Source organism: Xyrauchen texanus, chromosome 42, assembly GCF_025860055.1.
Source record: "Xyrauchen texanus isolate HMW12.3.18 chromosome 42, RBS_HiC_50CHRs, whole genome shotgun sequence".
Taxonomy (NCBI): Eukaryota; Metazoa; Chordata; class Actinopteri; order Cypriniformes; family Catostomidae; genus Xyrauchen; species Xyrauchen texanus.
This window is the reverse complement of record NC_068317.1, coordinates 11,725,927-11,743,341: the sequence shown is the minus strand read 5'-3', so window position 1 is coordinate 11,743,341 and position 17,415 is coordinate 11,725,927. Positions and strand designations below refer to the sequence as shown.

General features: G+C 42.8%; 1 protein-coding gene across 2 annotated transcripts in view; it reads left to right on the top strand.

The window, feature by feature from the left end:
• Nucleotides 1-3,450: 3,450 nt before the first annotated feature.
• Nucleotides 3,451-17,415, top strand: part of LOC127635278 (V-set and transmembrane domain-containing protein 2A-like) — a 64,610-nt gene continuing 50,645 nt past the window's right edge. The window contains exons 1-2 of one of the 2 annotated variants that reach the window (XM_052115188.1): nucleotides 3,451-3,615; nucleotides 5,783-5,952. In XM_052115188.1, the coding sequence (XP_051971148.1) occupies nucleotides 5,839-5,952 (114 nt within the window). In that variant the 5' untranslated portion in view covers nucleotides 3,451-3,615; nucleotides 5,783-5,838. Of the gene's footprint in view, nucleotides 3,616-4,445; nucleotides 4,703-5,782; nucleotides 5,953-17,415 lie in introns of those variants that run through there. The other variant, XM_052115186.1, reaches the window with a different exon arrangement.

Below are 17,415 nucleotides of genomic sequence, written 5' to 3'. Positions count from 1 at the left end.
GTGTGATATTTCAGTTTTTTTTATTTTTAATACGTTTGGAAAGTTATCAAAAATCAGTTTTTTTGCTTTTTCATTATGTGAATTTTTTTTAATTTCAAACTGTGGCAGCAGGGCGTGGTCAAGCGCCCGTCCGGGAGAGAAAAGCGGTAAGGGCGCTCACACCTGAGCTAAATTATGTCTAACACCTGTCTCTAATTTCAGTAGAGTGAGGAGAGCGGATAAAGAGCCAGCAGCCACAGAGCAGAGGGAGACGGACGTACAGCCACTCAGCGTTTCTGTGCTTACGTGTGTGTGTGTGCACATTATAAAAAAACAATTAAAAAGACTTACCTTGTGCCAGACCCCCTGTTTTCCTGTCCTCCTTGAGAAAGTCACTACACTGGTGCCGAAAACCGGGAGAAATTGATGATGGAACAGAGTCGCCCCATAGAGTCCTCCCAGCTGACGGAAGTCCTCCAGTCCCTCGCTACACTCCATCAGAGCCACCAACAATCCCTGCTTGAGCTCCGGCAAGACCAGGATCGTCGGTTCTTCGAGATCATGCGGGCTCAAGCAGAGGACTGGCACGCCATCCGGAGCCTCCTCAGCCAGGAGGCCGCTCCAGCCGCAGCCGCGACCCCGGACACCCGCGCCACATTGCCCCCACCCGCGTTACAGAAGATGGGGCCGGCAGATGATCCAGAGGCATTCATCGATCTGTTCGAACGATCGGCGGAAATTTGGGGGTGGCCCCAAGACCAGTGGGCAGCCCGTCTAGTCCCTCTGTTGTCCGGGGAAGCACAGCTCGCGGCGCAACAGCTGCCGGCAACAAGCCTCCTGGCTTATCCTGATCTGAGGAGAGCCATCTTGCAACGGGTTGGTCGGAGTCCCGAAGAAAGTCGCCAGCTCTTCCGGGCCTTGAAGCTCGATAAATCCGACCGCCCGTTTGCGTTCGCCCAGCGGCTCCGTGATGCCTGTCGGAGGTGGCTGCTCGCGCGGGACCGCGACGTCGAGGAGCTAGTCGATCAGGTGGTACTGGAGCAGTTTGTCCAGCGTTTGCCCCGGAAGACGGCGGAGTGGGTCCAGTGCCACCGCCCGGCGTCGCTGGAGGAAGCCGTCCGACTCGCGGAGGACCACATGGCGGCGATTCCCAGGGCGGATGAGCCCTCTCTCTCTCTCTCCCCTTCCCCGGTGTCTTCCCCTGTTTTTTTCCCTCCCCTCTTCCCTCTCGCTCTGCTCTCTCCCCAGGGTCCGTTCCTGCCCCCCGCAGGCGCGGAGGGTTTGTGAGACCAGCTTCTCGGCCGTGGGAACACCCGCCTAGCCCTTCCCCGTCCTTCAGCCGCTCTCCTCCTCAGGTGGGGGCACCCGCCAGCACGGGTGCGGCCGCAGCGCCTGGACCGGTCTGCTGGAGGTGCGGAGACCCGGACCACTTCCGGGATCAGTGTCCGCTGATGGAAATAGGGACAGTGGTGCGGGTCTCCGATCTCCCGCAGGCTGCCCCCGAACGAGCTGGAGCGTACCGGATTCCGGTAAGGATCCAGGGGGGTACATACCAAGCTTTGTTGGATACCGGCTGTAACCAGACCACCATCCACCAACGCTTGGTTCAACCCGGGGCTCTGGGCTCAGCTAAACTGGTGAGGGTAAGGTGTGTGCACGGGGATATTCACAAGTATCCCGTGGTGACTCTGGCGATCAAATTCCGGGGAGAAAGACATAGTGTGGAGGCAGCGGTTAGTTCCCGCCTCACCCATCCGCTAATCTTGGGTACTGATTGGCCGAATTTTAGAAAATTATTGGAGGGGTTTGTGCGGATGGGTCCTGCATGGAAGTAAAGGGATGTGTGATGTGCGATGCTTTGGCGGGGAGGCGGAGCCGGGCCGTCCTCGGCTGCTCGAATGACGTGGGAAGGGGCGAGGTTGTCGCTCCTCCTCTCCGGGAATTCCCGGAGGGGACTTCCCTTGGAGCAGTCGCGAGATGAAACCCTTAAGCACGCTTTTGACCAAGTGAGAGTAATCGATGGTCAACAACTCCGGCCGGATGTCGCCGTTTCATATCCGTATTTTTCGCTTATTAAAGATCGCTTATACAGGGTGAGGCAGGACGCCCAAACAAAGGAGGAAGTAACGCAATTATTGATTCCACGGAGCCGCCGGGAAATGGTTTTCCAGGCGGCTCACTATAATCCCATGGCCGGTCACCTAGGGGAACGGAAAACAGGGGGTCTGGCACAAGGTAAGTCTTTTTAATTGTTTTTTTATAATGTGCACACACACACACGTAAGCACAGAAACGCTGAGTGGCTGTACGTCCGTCTCCCTCTGCTCTGTGGCTGCTGGCTCTTTATCCGCTCTCCTCGCTCTACTGAAATTAGAGACAGGTGTTAGACATAATTTAGCTCAGGTGTGAGCGCCCTTACCGCTTTTCTCTCCCGGACGGGCGCTTGACCACGCCCCCGCTGCCACATAAACATTTTAGCATAAAGCTGCAACATACTGTAACAAAAAGTGAAAAAATGAAGGGGTCTGAATACTTTCTGAATGCACTGCATATAATAAGGGCTGCAACGGTACACAAAATTCAAGGTTCGATACATACCTCGGTTTTGGTGTCTGTTAGGTATGGTTTCAAAACAGCACAGAAAACAAAATCTTTCTTTGAATTATTTATATTGAAAACACAGGCAATGGGCAATAATTATTATAGTGAAGGCTCATTTATACATGACTGCACTATGCATATTTCATCAACGAAATTACAATACAAAATTCAAAGAGCCTCTTTATTCTCATTGTATAAAAACATAAATTATACAGGTAAAAAAATGCTATTATAATAATTATAACAAAATTAAGACATAAGCAGTGCTGATTTCTGTGTCTTTTGCCTTTTTAGCTCACCACTTGTACAGTACTTATCACTCAATTTTAAATGTTTTGTTTTCAGGAAAATACATAATGTATGAAATGCATTCTTGTAGGAACTTTATAATGGGTCGCTTTAACCCTATCTGAGCTTGCAGCGAAAGGCTGCTTTGCTCCCTTAAACTCAAGAGACTCATGTGGATGATGTCGCCGCAAATGAGTCATCATGTTAGATGTACTTCTTGAGACATACCAAACTTCGGTGAAACAGAGCCGACACACAATTTGTGTTGTTTGTTATATGTCATTTTAATGTTGGTTTGTGTGTACCGTACTGGAAGCCCTGTATCCATTCGGTTCAGCATTGATACATGTACCGTTGCAGCCCTAATATGTTGTATATAATGTATACAATTCACACAAATTCTTGGCCTAATATTATCAATGCATCTCACGTCTCTGTCCCTCAAAATGTTTGCAGTAGATACAACCTTTAGTCTGTGAAACAGAGTTAAATATTTATCTAAACTTTGGCCATTGAATCAGCCTTATCATAATAGTGGGCATCAGTAGTCTACAGTACGTGTGCCTCATGCTGTCTGCATGATAGAGAGCGAGTTATCGGACCGGTTATAAAATATTAATAGTGAGTGCACTTTAATAAATATCGCAGATGCTAAACACAGTTTACATTTCTGCCACCATCATCAGTCTAGAAAAAAGCTGTAATTATTTTTCCATGCGGCCAGCTCTGCTCAAAGGAATTTGTTGGGTGAGCAAGTATTGAGTACCTGTGCTACTTTCCTCACTGGCTTATGTTAAAATGCTGATTTATAGCTTTACTAAAATTGGGCTCAAGCATGCATTGCTCCATGGCTAGACCTATTAAGTGCACTGAATGGCTGGGGTTAGGTGCTTTTTTTATGTGTAGACGGCTGGCCACATAGACAGCATGTCAGCTCACTTTAGGTTGTGCATTCTTTCAGGTAAAAGTGGAGATTGTCTTTATAATTTGAGAGGTGTCCAAAGGTGTATGAAATAAATAAATTTATTTTTCTATGGGGAGTGCGGGTCTAGTTGTCACATTGGATAGATGTCACCAGGGCTATATCTCTTTACTTATAAGGTTTTGACATACATGCAATGTATGCAACACATGCAATCTTTAATGCAATCCTCCTTTTCAATGTATTTCCATAAGACAATGTGTAGTTTACTTGACGTTATTTTATTTAATCGCATTATTCACATAAAGAAGCAAGCATCCTGTGATATGAGGGCATACCATTCCTTTTTCTTTAAAATAAATCTCGGACTGATGCAGATTTCCGTGTGGCGCTCATGAGTGTCTCTCGGCTCTTTCCGCGTGAGCCGCGCACTGACGTTTCTCCAGCTAAGCGAGAGAGAGAGAGAGAGAGAGAGAGAGAGAGAGAGAGAGAGAGAGAGAGAGAGAGAGAGAGAGAGAGAGAGAGAGAGAGAGAGAGAGAGAGAGAGAGAGAGAGAGAGAGAGAGAGAGAGAGAGAGAGAGAGAGAGAGAGAGAGAGAGAGAGAGAGAGAGAGAATCAGAAAGCATAATTTCTTCACAACACCTCACAGAGGCAATCGAGAGCCTGAAGCCCATGTGTGCAAGTTCATGAGCGACTTTTGCACCAGAGTTGCAGCATGTTTCCCGCACGGCGTTCTGAGTCCAAGCATATTTACTTGGTTTTTGCCTAATGCGTTGAACACTTCTGGAGGACATTTTTTCCCCATCTAATGTAAGATCCCAGCTGTCTTTGGAATGATGTGGACCTTACATGACAGTATTGGATTTGTGCTCTTTTCCTGTTTGTCCTTTCAAATTGGATTGTCTCTTGACGGTAAGTATTATGTTTTAAGAGGTTCCCTGGTGGCAGAGCTTTTAATGCATTAAATCAATGAAAATACAATGATGCGCCCCACTGAAACTCTAAAGATGTTCCTAATATTGGGTATTTCACAAGTAAACATACTTGCTAAATTTCGTTATTTACACAAAGAGTCTATGCGATAAAAGTTATTAATGCACCAGCCAATTATTTGTGAAGCGATATGTGGCTAAGAGAACAATCAACTGTTGATTGCGGATAACTAATTACATGTTCGTACTAGTGTCTCTTTTTTGTTTGGTCTTTCCCCTTCAGATGAACTCATGCGATTTGTTATTTGCCATCATTATTGTGGTTTTAAATGGATAATTTTGAAAGGACATCACGCGCGACTTGCATCTCAAGTGGCGGATGTTCAGTCAGAATTGGGCTTCGTTATAACGGACTGCGGTTGTTTTTCAGCACCACAGACAGCTCGCATTAATCGCGCCGTTATAAAACCAGGACGAGAGAGCGAAAGTCCTTGATTTATTACAACACAACAGCAAGAGGCACTAGCCTACTGCATGAGCACGTCGATTATTGTGTGGAAATCTCATTAAATGTAATCAAACCTAACATTTCATTCGTTGACATAAGGGGGGGAAATGTTTTTAGAAGCCAATTTTTCAACTGAACCGTAAGAACGTGAATTCCCCCTTTTTCAAAATGTTGCCTATTCATTTGACAACATTTTATTTACACTTTTTGTAATAGTAAATATGTGCTGCAATAAAAAAAATATATATTATTGCTATTATTATTTTTATAAATAATACTTTATTATTTATATCATCTAAATAATACTTACACAATGTATATTACACAAATATAATTATATATTTTATATAAATATTATTGGTGTGTAAATGTATGTGTGTGTGTGTATGTATGTATATGTATGTATATATATATATATATATATATATATATATATATATATATATATATATATATATAGACACAAACACATACATAGTTTATAATTTTAAGATTTTATTACACTGTACACTGCTTTTAATTTAAGGCTGACCAGTTACATCTTTCTTGCAGGAAAGTTTACCGATTTACCTTCTAACATCACTGCCAGGGAAGGGCAGAACATTGAAATGGCATGTGCCTTTCAAAGTGGGATGTCCTCGGTATACTTAGAGATCCAGTGGTGGTTTATTCGTGCTCCGGAGGAACCGATTACAAGCGAGGAGGATGACGATGATACAGAGGTAATAACATTCAATGCAAGGGGTCTGGTAAGGGTTAATAGCTGCATTCCATAACTACCCAACATAAAGTCTCTTCTCTTGTGAATCTAGTGCATACTGGAAAAGCATGACAGTGATAGCTTTAGTTGAAGCATGTCCTTGGCACTTTGCATTTTGATACATTTATATTATGCACCATGATATCCACCTAACTCCTCTGATGCATGTTGTTACACTTTTAATTGATTGTATGAAATAAATGGACAGCATTATTCTTTTATGTTGTGACACCATCATATCTAGCCTACAGAAACGCTGCTACATTTTATTGTATGGCAGATACATCCCTTCTTCTGCTAAGCCACCTCGGCAATTTGTTTCCCTTGTTCTGTCCTTTTGAGAGGCAGAGTGTGCAGTATTCTTGCATTTCCACTCATGCCACATAATTAGAGCCCCTAACCCTCTACGTCAAAACACGCACTTACATGCTGCACAATACATGTCAGACTAATCAGTTGTTTTGCTTTGGGATGTTGTCTTGCGAGCAGGAGCCTGATTCACTCGTTGTGATTCATACTGAATGTGAGACCCCTAAAGGCTTTGAGATCTGCGACAAAACTGCTGTGACACACTCATTTGGAGCTCACTGGTCTCGCTTTGAAGGACAAGGCGTGGAGATGAAGCCTATCTAGGAATAACATCAAGGTTCTAAACTTGGATATTCTGCCACTGGCTGAATATCAACAAGTCTGTGTGTGGATTCCTGCGTCTTTGTTGTGAGACAACTTGCCAGTGACATAAAACACTGTGTGATGTGGCGTGACATGTTTAATGACAAACCAATTTTAAAAAGATTGTGAGTGGTGGGTATCGTCAACCATTAACATATCTGACTCACGACTTGCTTTTTTGTGGCGTTGTGGTGGGCTTTCCTTGTCATAATGTCTGAGTTTTTGCCAGTTTTTGAGATTTGTTTTGGGAATGAAAAGCTTGGCTGAATGTATATACAGTTGTGTTAGCGTCAAAGGCATTCAATTTAAGTTAGCATTCAGACACTCTGTGTGATTTTAAGGCCATCTGGCAGTTCGTCATCACTGAAATGAAACAAGTTATAAATTATATATATATATATATATATATATATATATATATATATATATATATATATATATAAATGCCATTTGTTCACTCACAGTTCAATGGAAGAAGACCTGCCATTTGTTTTTACCCCCCCGGGAGGAATCTGCTCAGATTTAATACTGCCATTACAGAGCCATTGTAGTCTCTTGTAATGCACATACTGCCAAGTCTGGAATGTGGATGGCAGGAGCTGTGGTACTGTGTATGTGGCATCATTCATTAAAACTCATTCTTTATTAGAGCATTGTGCGCCAAATGACATGCAGCTGGGTCCCTGGAGAAGCAAAGTCTTGACAAAAATGGGGATTGAAGAGACATCCTATAAAAAGACATCCATGACAAGTCAGAATAATAAGATGGGTGACATCCGCAAATGGATTCTGATATATAATATCAAAGCGTTCACCTCTGAAGAGTGGCTATTAGGAATGATATGTGACTTTCTGCCTGGCACAGTGGAAAGAGACTGGTGCTAGACTGAAGCAGTGCCTTCGCTGTGTCACAGGGTAATGTATAATGGATATGATCTATACCCTGAATCTGCAGGCATCAATATATTATGGCCATTGCTACTGCTGACACGGTGGCTCAAATCGAAATATGGAAAGCCCTCAGAGGTCACAATTCTATTAATAGGCATGAACAAGAGGTGGTATGCATTCTCTGTAATGATGCATAGGACTTACCCCTGACCAGCCCAAGCAATTTAGGGCATTTAAACTTCACAGATGCTGTTTTCTCTGAAATCAGTTGTACATCAGACCTTCAAAAGCCAGCCTGATCGCAAAAAAATTGTGTGACAGTGCAAACAGTATTTTTGCAAAATGATAATGGTTCATTACACATTTTGTGGCAGTTCCGAGGTGAAATGTCCAGTGTGTGGTTCTAAAATCAAATTAAATACATTTTCTTCCAAACAGATGAGGTTTTAAGGTTAATGCTCTATCGAGTTTTAAATCAACAAAACCTATCACCCTATCCTAAACCTTAAACTGAACCTAACACAAAGTGTCATTAAAAGCAAAAGAGGCATGAAAAACAAGATTACTGAAGCAACCAGGTAATTTTGTGGTGTTTATATTACGCTTTCGGCTCACGTACACTTCAGGACTCGTATTCCAGTCCTTTACATCGCAAGTGCAATGCTCTCTTAGTTGAGCTATCTTGCAATTTGATTATGTCCAAATAAGCTTGTAAAATTGAGTTAGTTATGCAATGCAAACATAAAAATGTACCTACTTACAAGTTGTGCTATGTAGTAAAAGTGTTTTGATGTCAGAAGATAGCATTTCACCAGGAAACTGCTGCAATATGTACAACGAACCACGTTAAAATTATTTAGCAAATCTGTAGGTATAGTAACATGATTCTTTGAGACCAGGATGCAGTACGCTCATGCTTGGCCTCATGCACTATGTTGGATAAATGTTATCTGTTATGGGATGTTCTGTTCTCATGTCCCATTGTAAGACACCAGGTCATTTATCAGAGGAGCTACATCCCATATAAATGCAAATGATAATGATAATTATAATATCTTCTTTATTTGCATAGCTATAGGAGTGTTGAGACCCCTGCAGCTTCTGGGCTCAAAGTTCAATTGCTGATTGACTCAAATGAAGTAGCTGTATGTTTCATGCAGTTGTCTTACTTTGTGACCATTGCACAGCAATGCAGTGACTTAGTTTGTCAGTTAAGTTTTTAAGCATCAAGATTGTGTAGTCATTATTTCAACCAAATCTATACATGGTACTTGCAAAAAGGTACATAGAACTGTGTATAAACAAAAAATATTTTCTAGATTGAACTGAACAACAAGTATAATATGATTGCATCCTGCAAGACAAGTGCACAACATAATAGCACATGCTGGCATGTACCTTTCTTGATCTTTAACTGAGACTTATTTTTAAGGGATAAATTACCCTTGGCAACTCAGACAAGTAAATAACAGTTCTTATGGCTTTAAGAGGAAAGATCCATCAGTGTAATCATAATATGCACAATCAGGGGAATCTGTGAGACAGGAGCATGAACCAGTGAACCAGAGTAAGTATGCAGCACATTAATGGAACATGTTTCTTGTTCATGACTCACAGGCCAAAATTATACAGCACAGATTTACATTATATATCATATGCCTGTACATCCTGAAGGATCGGATAATGGTGCTTAATCTCAGATTGTATGCACTTACCAACCCTAATGTACAGTAGACATTTAAAACCTTAACGAGAGTTTTAGAAGTAATATTTAATGGCGTTCTACCGCTATGGGTCTGTGACGTTGATGCAGTTACCAGTATATTAACATACTTTAATATATATATATGAGTATACATTATACTATATTATAGCATATAATAATAATATAGTACTTCAATACAAGCAATTAATATGTAATCAAACAACACTTATATACACCATTATTTGTCAAAATCTACAAAATAAAGATATTCTAACACATACAATTTGCATTAATCATTCACATAACTGCCATTAGATTTTGATACTGACACTATGTGGAGTGACCACTTCTGATAAGGCCTAACCTACCTCTCAATCACAAATATTTTTTAATATATAAGCAATATCACACAAGAAACTGTGCTGTTGTGCTGAATATAAGCAATCTAATCAAATTAGAGGACCGGAACTAACTGTAGCATTAGAAATATTATTCCTTGCTATAAATGACACATGTTGGTTTTTACATAAAACTACAGTAAAAATATGATTTACGAGAAATTCATTGTTCAGATATTCATTGGTTTCTGCTTATATTCTAAACAACATTGCTCCTTGTGATGTGAATTTCAGTCATTTTAAACATAATTGACAGCTGCTGCTGATACTGCCAGCAATATAGTACGTAAGGATTTGTTTTATCAAATAAGATTTCACTCAAATTTCTTGTCTTGCTAATGGAAATAACTGCCTAATCTGGATAGCATACTTTCTGCAAGTGCACACTAATGCAAAATCCATAACATCCAGTCACCCTCTGTCCTTAGCCCAATTACCAGCCTGTTCCCTATCTAAGTCCCTTCGCCAGACTTTTAAAGACAATAAGCCCTGAAGGTCAATGAAAGTGTGTGGCTCGGATTGCTATATCCATTAGGCTGGGCTATTATTAGGGCAGACACATTCATAATCAATGTATTTCTGCTCTGATTAAGCCTTCCGTCTGTGGATGGTGCTGAGTTTGGACAGGCCATGTCCCCTTTGCCTGATATTTGATCTGCAATTCTTGCTGTAGCCTGAGGCCAAGTCGAGTCAGGACTGAGTTTAAAGAAATTGTATGAATGAAAAAGTAAAGAACAGCTTACAATAAAAATGTTATCATTAGCCAACACATAGCTAACATGAACTAACAATTAATAATATGTTAACATCATTTATTAATTATGAATAATTTTAATTTCTACACATCCTAATACATTTATAATTTAACATGTTAACATTAGTTAATGCATTATATACTAACACATACTCATAATAAACAATAGCATATTTGTAAATGAATATTAACCTAGTTTAATAAATGCTTTAAATATTTTCATTGATATTTCACGATACATAATGCATTGCAAATATTAACATAGTGAACCTTACTGTAGAAAAGAAATGAAAAAACAAGTTAAATAAGTTACAATAAAGATATGTTGACATTATATGTTGACATAACATAAACTTAATAATGAACTTAATAATGAACAATATATTCACAGCATTTATTAATTAATATTGGTTTATCTATATTTTTTATATATACTAGTACGAACAGTAATGTTGTTTATAATTTATATTTCATTACAATAATGTTAATGCATTATGTACTAACACAAACTCACATTGAACAATACTATATTTATATGTAAACATAAACCAAGAATAAACATGCTGTAAAAATTTTTATTGTTAGGTTGTGATACCCAGTGCATTACAAGCATTTATGTATAGAACATTACTGTAATGAAAAGAAAATAAAAGTTTTCTCTGGCATAAAATGTACACACGGATTTTCATTATTATGTGTCAATTATGACAAAGATATTGCACTCACTATGGCTTAATTGCATAGAGATGTGTGGCAGTTATTAGACTGAGTTAATTTATAGCAGTTGTATAATCTGGGACCTGTAACACTCAGTGGGCTTTAATGAAAAGCTTATTATGGTTTTGACACCTACAACTGAGTAACACAATTAATGCTTATAAAATTGCATTCAAATCTCAGTAGTCATAAATGTGTTGACAAGCTACTCATTCTCAAACTTTATAATGGAAATGCCACTCTTTCATTGATTTTTTAAATTCTGTACACAGCCGTATCCTTTTTGTGGTTATAAGCAATCTGCTTAGCATAATGTGCATACCACCTGGGAGTTTAGGGCAGTAGTAATGGGAACTTTAGTGTTAGCTTCAGCCACAATTTTTCATTAGCTATACTTGGTTAGAATTCTTCAGTCCCGTTGAGCATTAGCACTGGAATGGATGTCATGGTCTTTGAAAATGGCTGCTAATAGACTTTGAGTTGGGGTGTTAAGAGAGAGAGGGGTTCTCATTTCAGGAGAGACACATGCATTTTTTTTTTTTTTTTTTCAAACACACGACTCCCACTATTAGGTAATTTAAAGCTCAAGTGTGTAATTCCTGCACCATTTGCATGACCAGATGGAAATTATTTATATTTTTAAGCAGTTTACCTTAACACTCATCTTACATTTGTCATCAAACAGGTCCAGCCCCAAACTCACTCTATTGGTTGATTCTGGTCTGAATGCTCAAACTAACAGAGAAATATTTTGATAGCACTACACAGCAACATTTAAAAATATATACATACAAAATTAATTGTAAACCCACTTATAGTGCATGATCACTAATACTCCATAGATTCAGTTTCTATGCTTTTGGTGAAATTAAAGCATAGGTGATGGTAAACAAATTGCAGTGTCCTTGCATCCATCCATCTTCAACCACTTATCCGAAGTCGGGTCACGGGGGCAGCAGCTCCAGCAGGGGGCCCCAAACTTCCCTATCCCAATCCACATTAACCAGCACTGACTGAGGGACCCCGAGGCATTCCCAGGCCAGTGTGGAGATGTAAACTCTCCACCTAATCCTGGGTCTTCCCCGAGGCCTCCTCCAAGCTGGACGTGCCTGAAACACCTCCCTAGGGAGGCGCCAGGGGGCATCCTTACCAGATGCCGAAACCACCTCAACTGGCTCCTTTCGACGCAAAGGAGCAGCGGCTCTACTCCGAGCTCCTCAAGGATGACTGAGCTCCTTGTACTATCTCTAAGGTAGAAGCCTGCCACCTTTCTGAGGAAACCATTTTGGCTGTTATACTTGCGACCTAGTTCTTTCGGTCATGACCCAGCCTTCATGACCATAGGTGAGGGTAGGAATAAAAATTGACCGGTAGATCGAGAGCTTTGCCTTCTGGCTCAGCTCTCTTTTCATGACAACGGTGCAATAGAGCGAGTGCAATACCGCCCCCACTGCCCCGATTCTCTGGCCAACCTCCCGCTCCACTGTCCCCTCACTCGTGAACAAGATCCCGAGGTACTTCAACTCCTTCATTTGGGGCAATACCGCCTTCCCTACCCGGAGTACGCACTCCATCGGTTTCCTGCTGAGAACCATGGCCTCAGATTTAGAGGTGCTAATCCTCATCCCAGCCGCTTCACACTCGACTGCCAAGCGATCCAGTCAGTGCTGAAGGTCACGGAAAGATGATGACATGAAGACTACATCATCTGCATGCGATGAGATCCCCATACCACCGAACCGCACTGAAAACTGCAGTGTATGTATAATAAATTATTCAATCAATTAATACTATATAATATACTATATTTAAAAAAAATCCATCTGGAGCCATACATTCAAAACAAGATTTTCTTTTTAAAATGACATGTTCTACCTACTGTACAACATACAATCCACAATCCGACAACAGTACTCATATTGATATTAATATTAGTTATATGACTAGAGCAATAGGCATGATTTGTTTTTCTTTTATTGGCATAACAGAAAACATCCTGGTTACTTTCATAACCTCTGTTCCCTGATGGAGGGAATGCAACATTGTGTCGATGTAGTGACACTGGGTGGTCGCACTTGGTAGCCCCAAACACCTCTGATCTTTGAGAAAAGGCCAATGGGAATTGGCGAGTAGAATTTGCATGCCACTCCCTTGGACATAAGGGTATAAAAGGAGCTGGTTTGCAACCACTCTATCAGGTTTTGTGCTGAGGAGCCAAGACAAGGTCCCGGCCATTTCAGCGGGTAGATTGTGGCACGAGGGACACAACATCTTGTTCCCTCCATCAGGGAACGGATGTTACGAAAGTAACAAGGATGTTCCCTATCTGTCACTCACTTGAATTTGTGTCGATGTAGTGACACTAGGGTCCATATACAAAACACCACAACTAGCTGAACTGTGTTACGTGGACTGGCGGTGCGAGAAGGGTAGACCCATGTGTGCCTTGTAGCCAGCGCACCCGGCCACCACGTAACCTCCCCCAATGCTCTTAAAAGCATTGTACGGTCCCCTGCACCTCGGGGACAAGTCGACTGCCCAAAAATAGGGACTGGCTGGCCCAGCGGTGGCCTCTTCTCCCTTTTTTCTCCTCAAAAGGAACAAAATCCTTCAGCTGGGGGCCATATAAGGTCCACATCTGGGGGTGTCCCTCCCATAGGGAGAACACCACAGAGATCACACCCCGCCCGACGGGAGTTTTATGTGTAAATATGTCACATGGTCTTACCGAGTCTTGTCAGATGTGTCTCATATGGATAAGTCCCTTGTTAGGTCCTACCCCAGAGGGGGGAGGAGCTCTATAAACACGTGACCGGAGGCAGAGGGGCCTCTGTCCAAGGAAGATGTAGGTTTCCCTCTCCGCTGTCCTCCAAAGCAGACAAAGAGCTGCTCAGAGCATCTAAAACTCTGTGTGCGATCCAAATAGATGCGTAAAGCATGCACTGGACACAGCAACACCAACACTTTCTCCTGGGGCAGCGCTTGCAGGTTTACCACCAGATCCCTAAATGGGGTCATGGGAACCTTGAGCTCATAGCTGGGTCAGGGCTCAGGACCATGTGAGAGTAACCCAGACCGAACTCCAGGCACATTTCACTGTCAGAGAATGCCTGCAGGTCCCCTACCCTCTTGATGGAAGTGAGCGCAGTCAGGAGGACAGTCTTCAAAGAGAGTGCCTTTAGCTCGGCTGATTCCAGGGGATAAAATGGAGCTCCTCGTAGGCCTTGAGGACCACAGAGGTCCCACGAGGGGATGAGATGTGATCTGGGAGGATTCAACCTTCTTGCACCTTTAAGAAACCTGATGATCAAGTTGTGCTTCCCTAAATACTTACTGCATTGTGGTGTGCCGATATAGTGGCTACATACACCTTCAAGGTGGAGGGGGACAGCAACCCCTCCAGCCTCTCCTGCAGGAAGGAAAGCATTGATCCGACTGCGCATCTCTGGGGGTCTTTGCATCGGGAAGAACACTACTTAGCGAACAGACACCACTTCAAGGCATACAGGCGCCTCGTAGAGAGAGCCCTGGCCTGAGTGATCGTGTCTACCAATCGCGTTGGATGTACCAGCAGGTGGGGCCTCACGGCAGGGGGAGCCTGAGGCACCACTCGTGGCCATGCTGACTCCGGGGACATCGGAGCACTTACCTGGCTCTGTATACCCACCGTAGGAGCTATCTGGGATGGGGAGGAGGGAAATCATCCTCACGGCCTGTCACAACCGTACTGTCATGGGTGGGCTCTGAAGCATAATACAGCCATAAAGGTATGTGTGTCCCATGAAGTAAGGAAACCTCTCTTATTATAATTTCACCGGTACCCACATTTTCAAAATAAAAGGTAAACAAGGATTTTCCATCTGGCCCTCCTCTAGTGGTCTTCTTACCAGCTCCTGTTTAGCAGGTTTTTGACTCAGGGGCGCTTTGAAGCCTTCCTTGGGAATATTTTTCCTGCGGGTGATGTCGGGGCCGGCCTACAGGGGTGGGCTGTGGTGGAGGTGGTGTTGCTGCCACAGGGGGACACCCTTGGCAACAAGCAGACAGGGTGCGGCATTCTGAGCCGCGCTGGGGCATGGATGTGTTGGATGGCCTCCATCTGCTTCTTAACCGCCGAGAACTGCTGGGCAAAGTCCTCGACGGTGTCGCCAAATAGGCCAACCTGGGAGATGGGGGCATCAAGGAATCGTATCTTGTCAGCCTCCTTCGTCTCGACCGGGTTGAGCCAAAGTTGCCACTCCTTGACCACCAGGGTGGACATCGTCTGCCCGAGAGACCACGCTGTGACCTTCGTTGCCCGGAGGCCAATATTGGTCACCGAGTGCAGCTCCTGCATCAATCCCAGGTCAGTACTACCCTCGAGCAGTAATTTCAGTGCCTTGGCTTGGTGCAATTGAAGGAGAGCCATAGTGTGCAGGGCAGAGGGCACAAAAGAAGCTGGCTTGCAACCACTCATTCAGATTTTTTAAAGCCTGTCCAGCGGCACCGTAGGCCTTAGCCACCAGTGACGATGTAAGCCTACAGGCTCTGGACAGGAGTTTCGGACGGTTCTGCCAGGTGGCGGTGCTCTGCGGGCACAGGTGCACCGCAACCGACTGATCCACCTAGGGAATCGCTGAGTACCCCTTGGCAGCCCGCCATCAAGGGCTCCACTCCAGCCCAACACTCACAGCCGCCTGTGCAAGCATGGCCGCCAGCTCCGCATCAGCCTGCAACTGGGTGACCACACCCAAGGGTGGGAGCCCAGCCAAGACCACGGCATCAGACGATCCAATGCTGCGATCGAGAGCTCATCCTCTTCATGAGCTCCAAATGAGATCGTAAACCTGCCCTGAGACAAGCCGGTGGTCTCATCCCAGAACTCAACCGGGGCACACGAGCATGCTGAGAAATAGGAGGTCCATGGGGGGGTTTCCTGGCGGAGAAGCTCATATTGAGGTCCCCAAATCGCCCCCAGTGCAAAACGTTGTGGCCTCATACACGTAGGTAGAAGGACCAAGGTGGGGAGCTGCTTGTGTGGCTTTCCCTCTGACAAAGGACTACAATGTTGCTATGGTCATGTTATCTCAATGCGGACATGAACCATTCACAAACGATGTCTCTGCGTGGGATGCGCCCAAGCACGTGAGACAGCTATTGTGGAGAGTGGAGAGATAGTGACTGCAACCAGAAATTATACACAGGCATATTGAAAAAAGACGCTCCATCAGTGCCATTCTTTTAGTAGGAAATGTATTTCTTGCATTTTTTGTGGAAAGAATACACTCTTTTAGCCGCTGAAGTACCTAGGGGCATTCTCTGCACAATGCCGGTACAAATATCAGAGGTGTTTGGGGCTTACAAGGGCGAACCCTAGTGTCACTACATCAACACAACATCGAGTGAGTGACAGATAGTGGACGTGAATATTAACTAATAAGCACTGTCTCTCCTAATGCAGTAAAATGAAATTGAAATGGCTGAACCGATTGGAATTGCATGTGCCATTATACTCATTTCGAGTTTGATTTCTCATGCTTATTGAATTAAATATGAATTATAAAATTGGATAAACTCTTTTCAATCCTACATAAGACAATCTAAGAAATAGTCCAGATATTTGAATTCAAGAATTAACTACCAAATTAAAATAAATAAATTAATTAATAAATAATTTAATAATTAATAAAAAGTAAAAAAATTAATTAAGACATTCTCCTTGCTCAGGCACGCAGCAATCGGCCGCAACACTCAAGCATACTTAGTACATACGATTTGAATTTAGGTGGGGCAAACTGATCCCAGGCATGATATGTGCATGATAGATAATTCCAAACCAGACTATACCTCTACATTTTATCATAATGATTTATATTTGAGCACTTTTTGGTACCTATTTTCCCTTTTTGCAATATTTGGTTTCAACTGAACAATAATGTATGAAATTCTGTTTTGTGAATGTATAGATGCAGGCGGTATGAGATCAGGAGTGAATATTGCCTAGTTTCATTTATGGGGGTCAAGATTTGGCTGGTAAACTCATACAGATAGCCCCTACTGGTAGACATTATAACCTACCAAAAGAATGTTTCTTCATTAGCAGCCATTCAGAAGTAGCCGTGCATTATGGCAAAATACATTAAATCGCAAGCTTCATACTATATAAATCTCATTCATTTCACTATATTAGAGTAGAATTGTCACCTGTGCCAAATTTTCTGAAGGGCTCTTAAAAGCTAAATTTAAAAAAGTCGGGGTGCATTAGTAGCTGGGCAAACAACAGTTTCATACTCGGAGTATGCAGCATCCAGT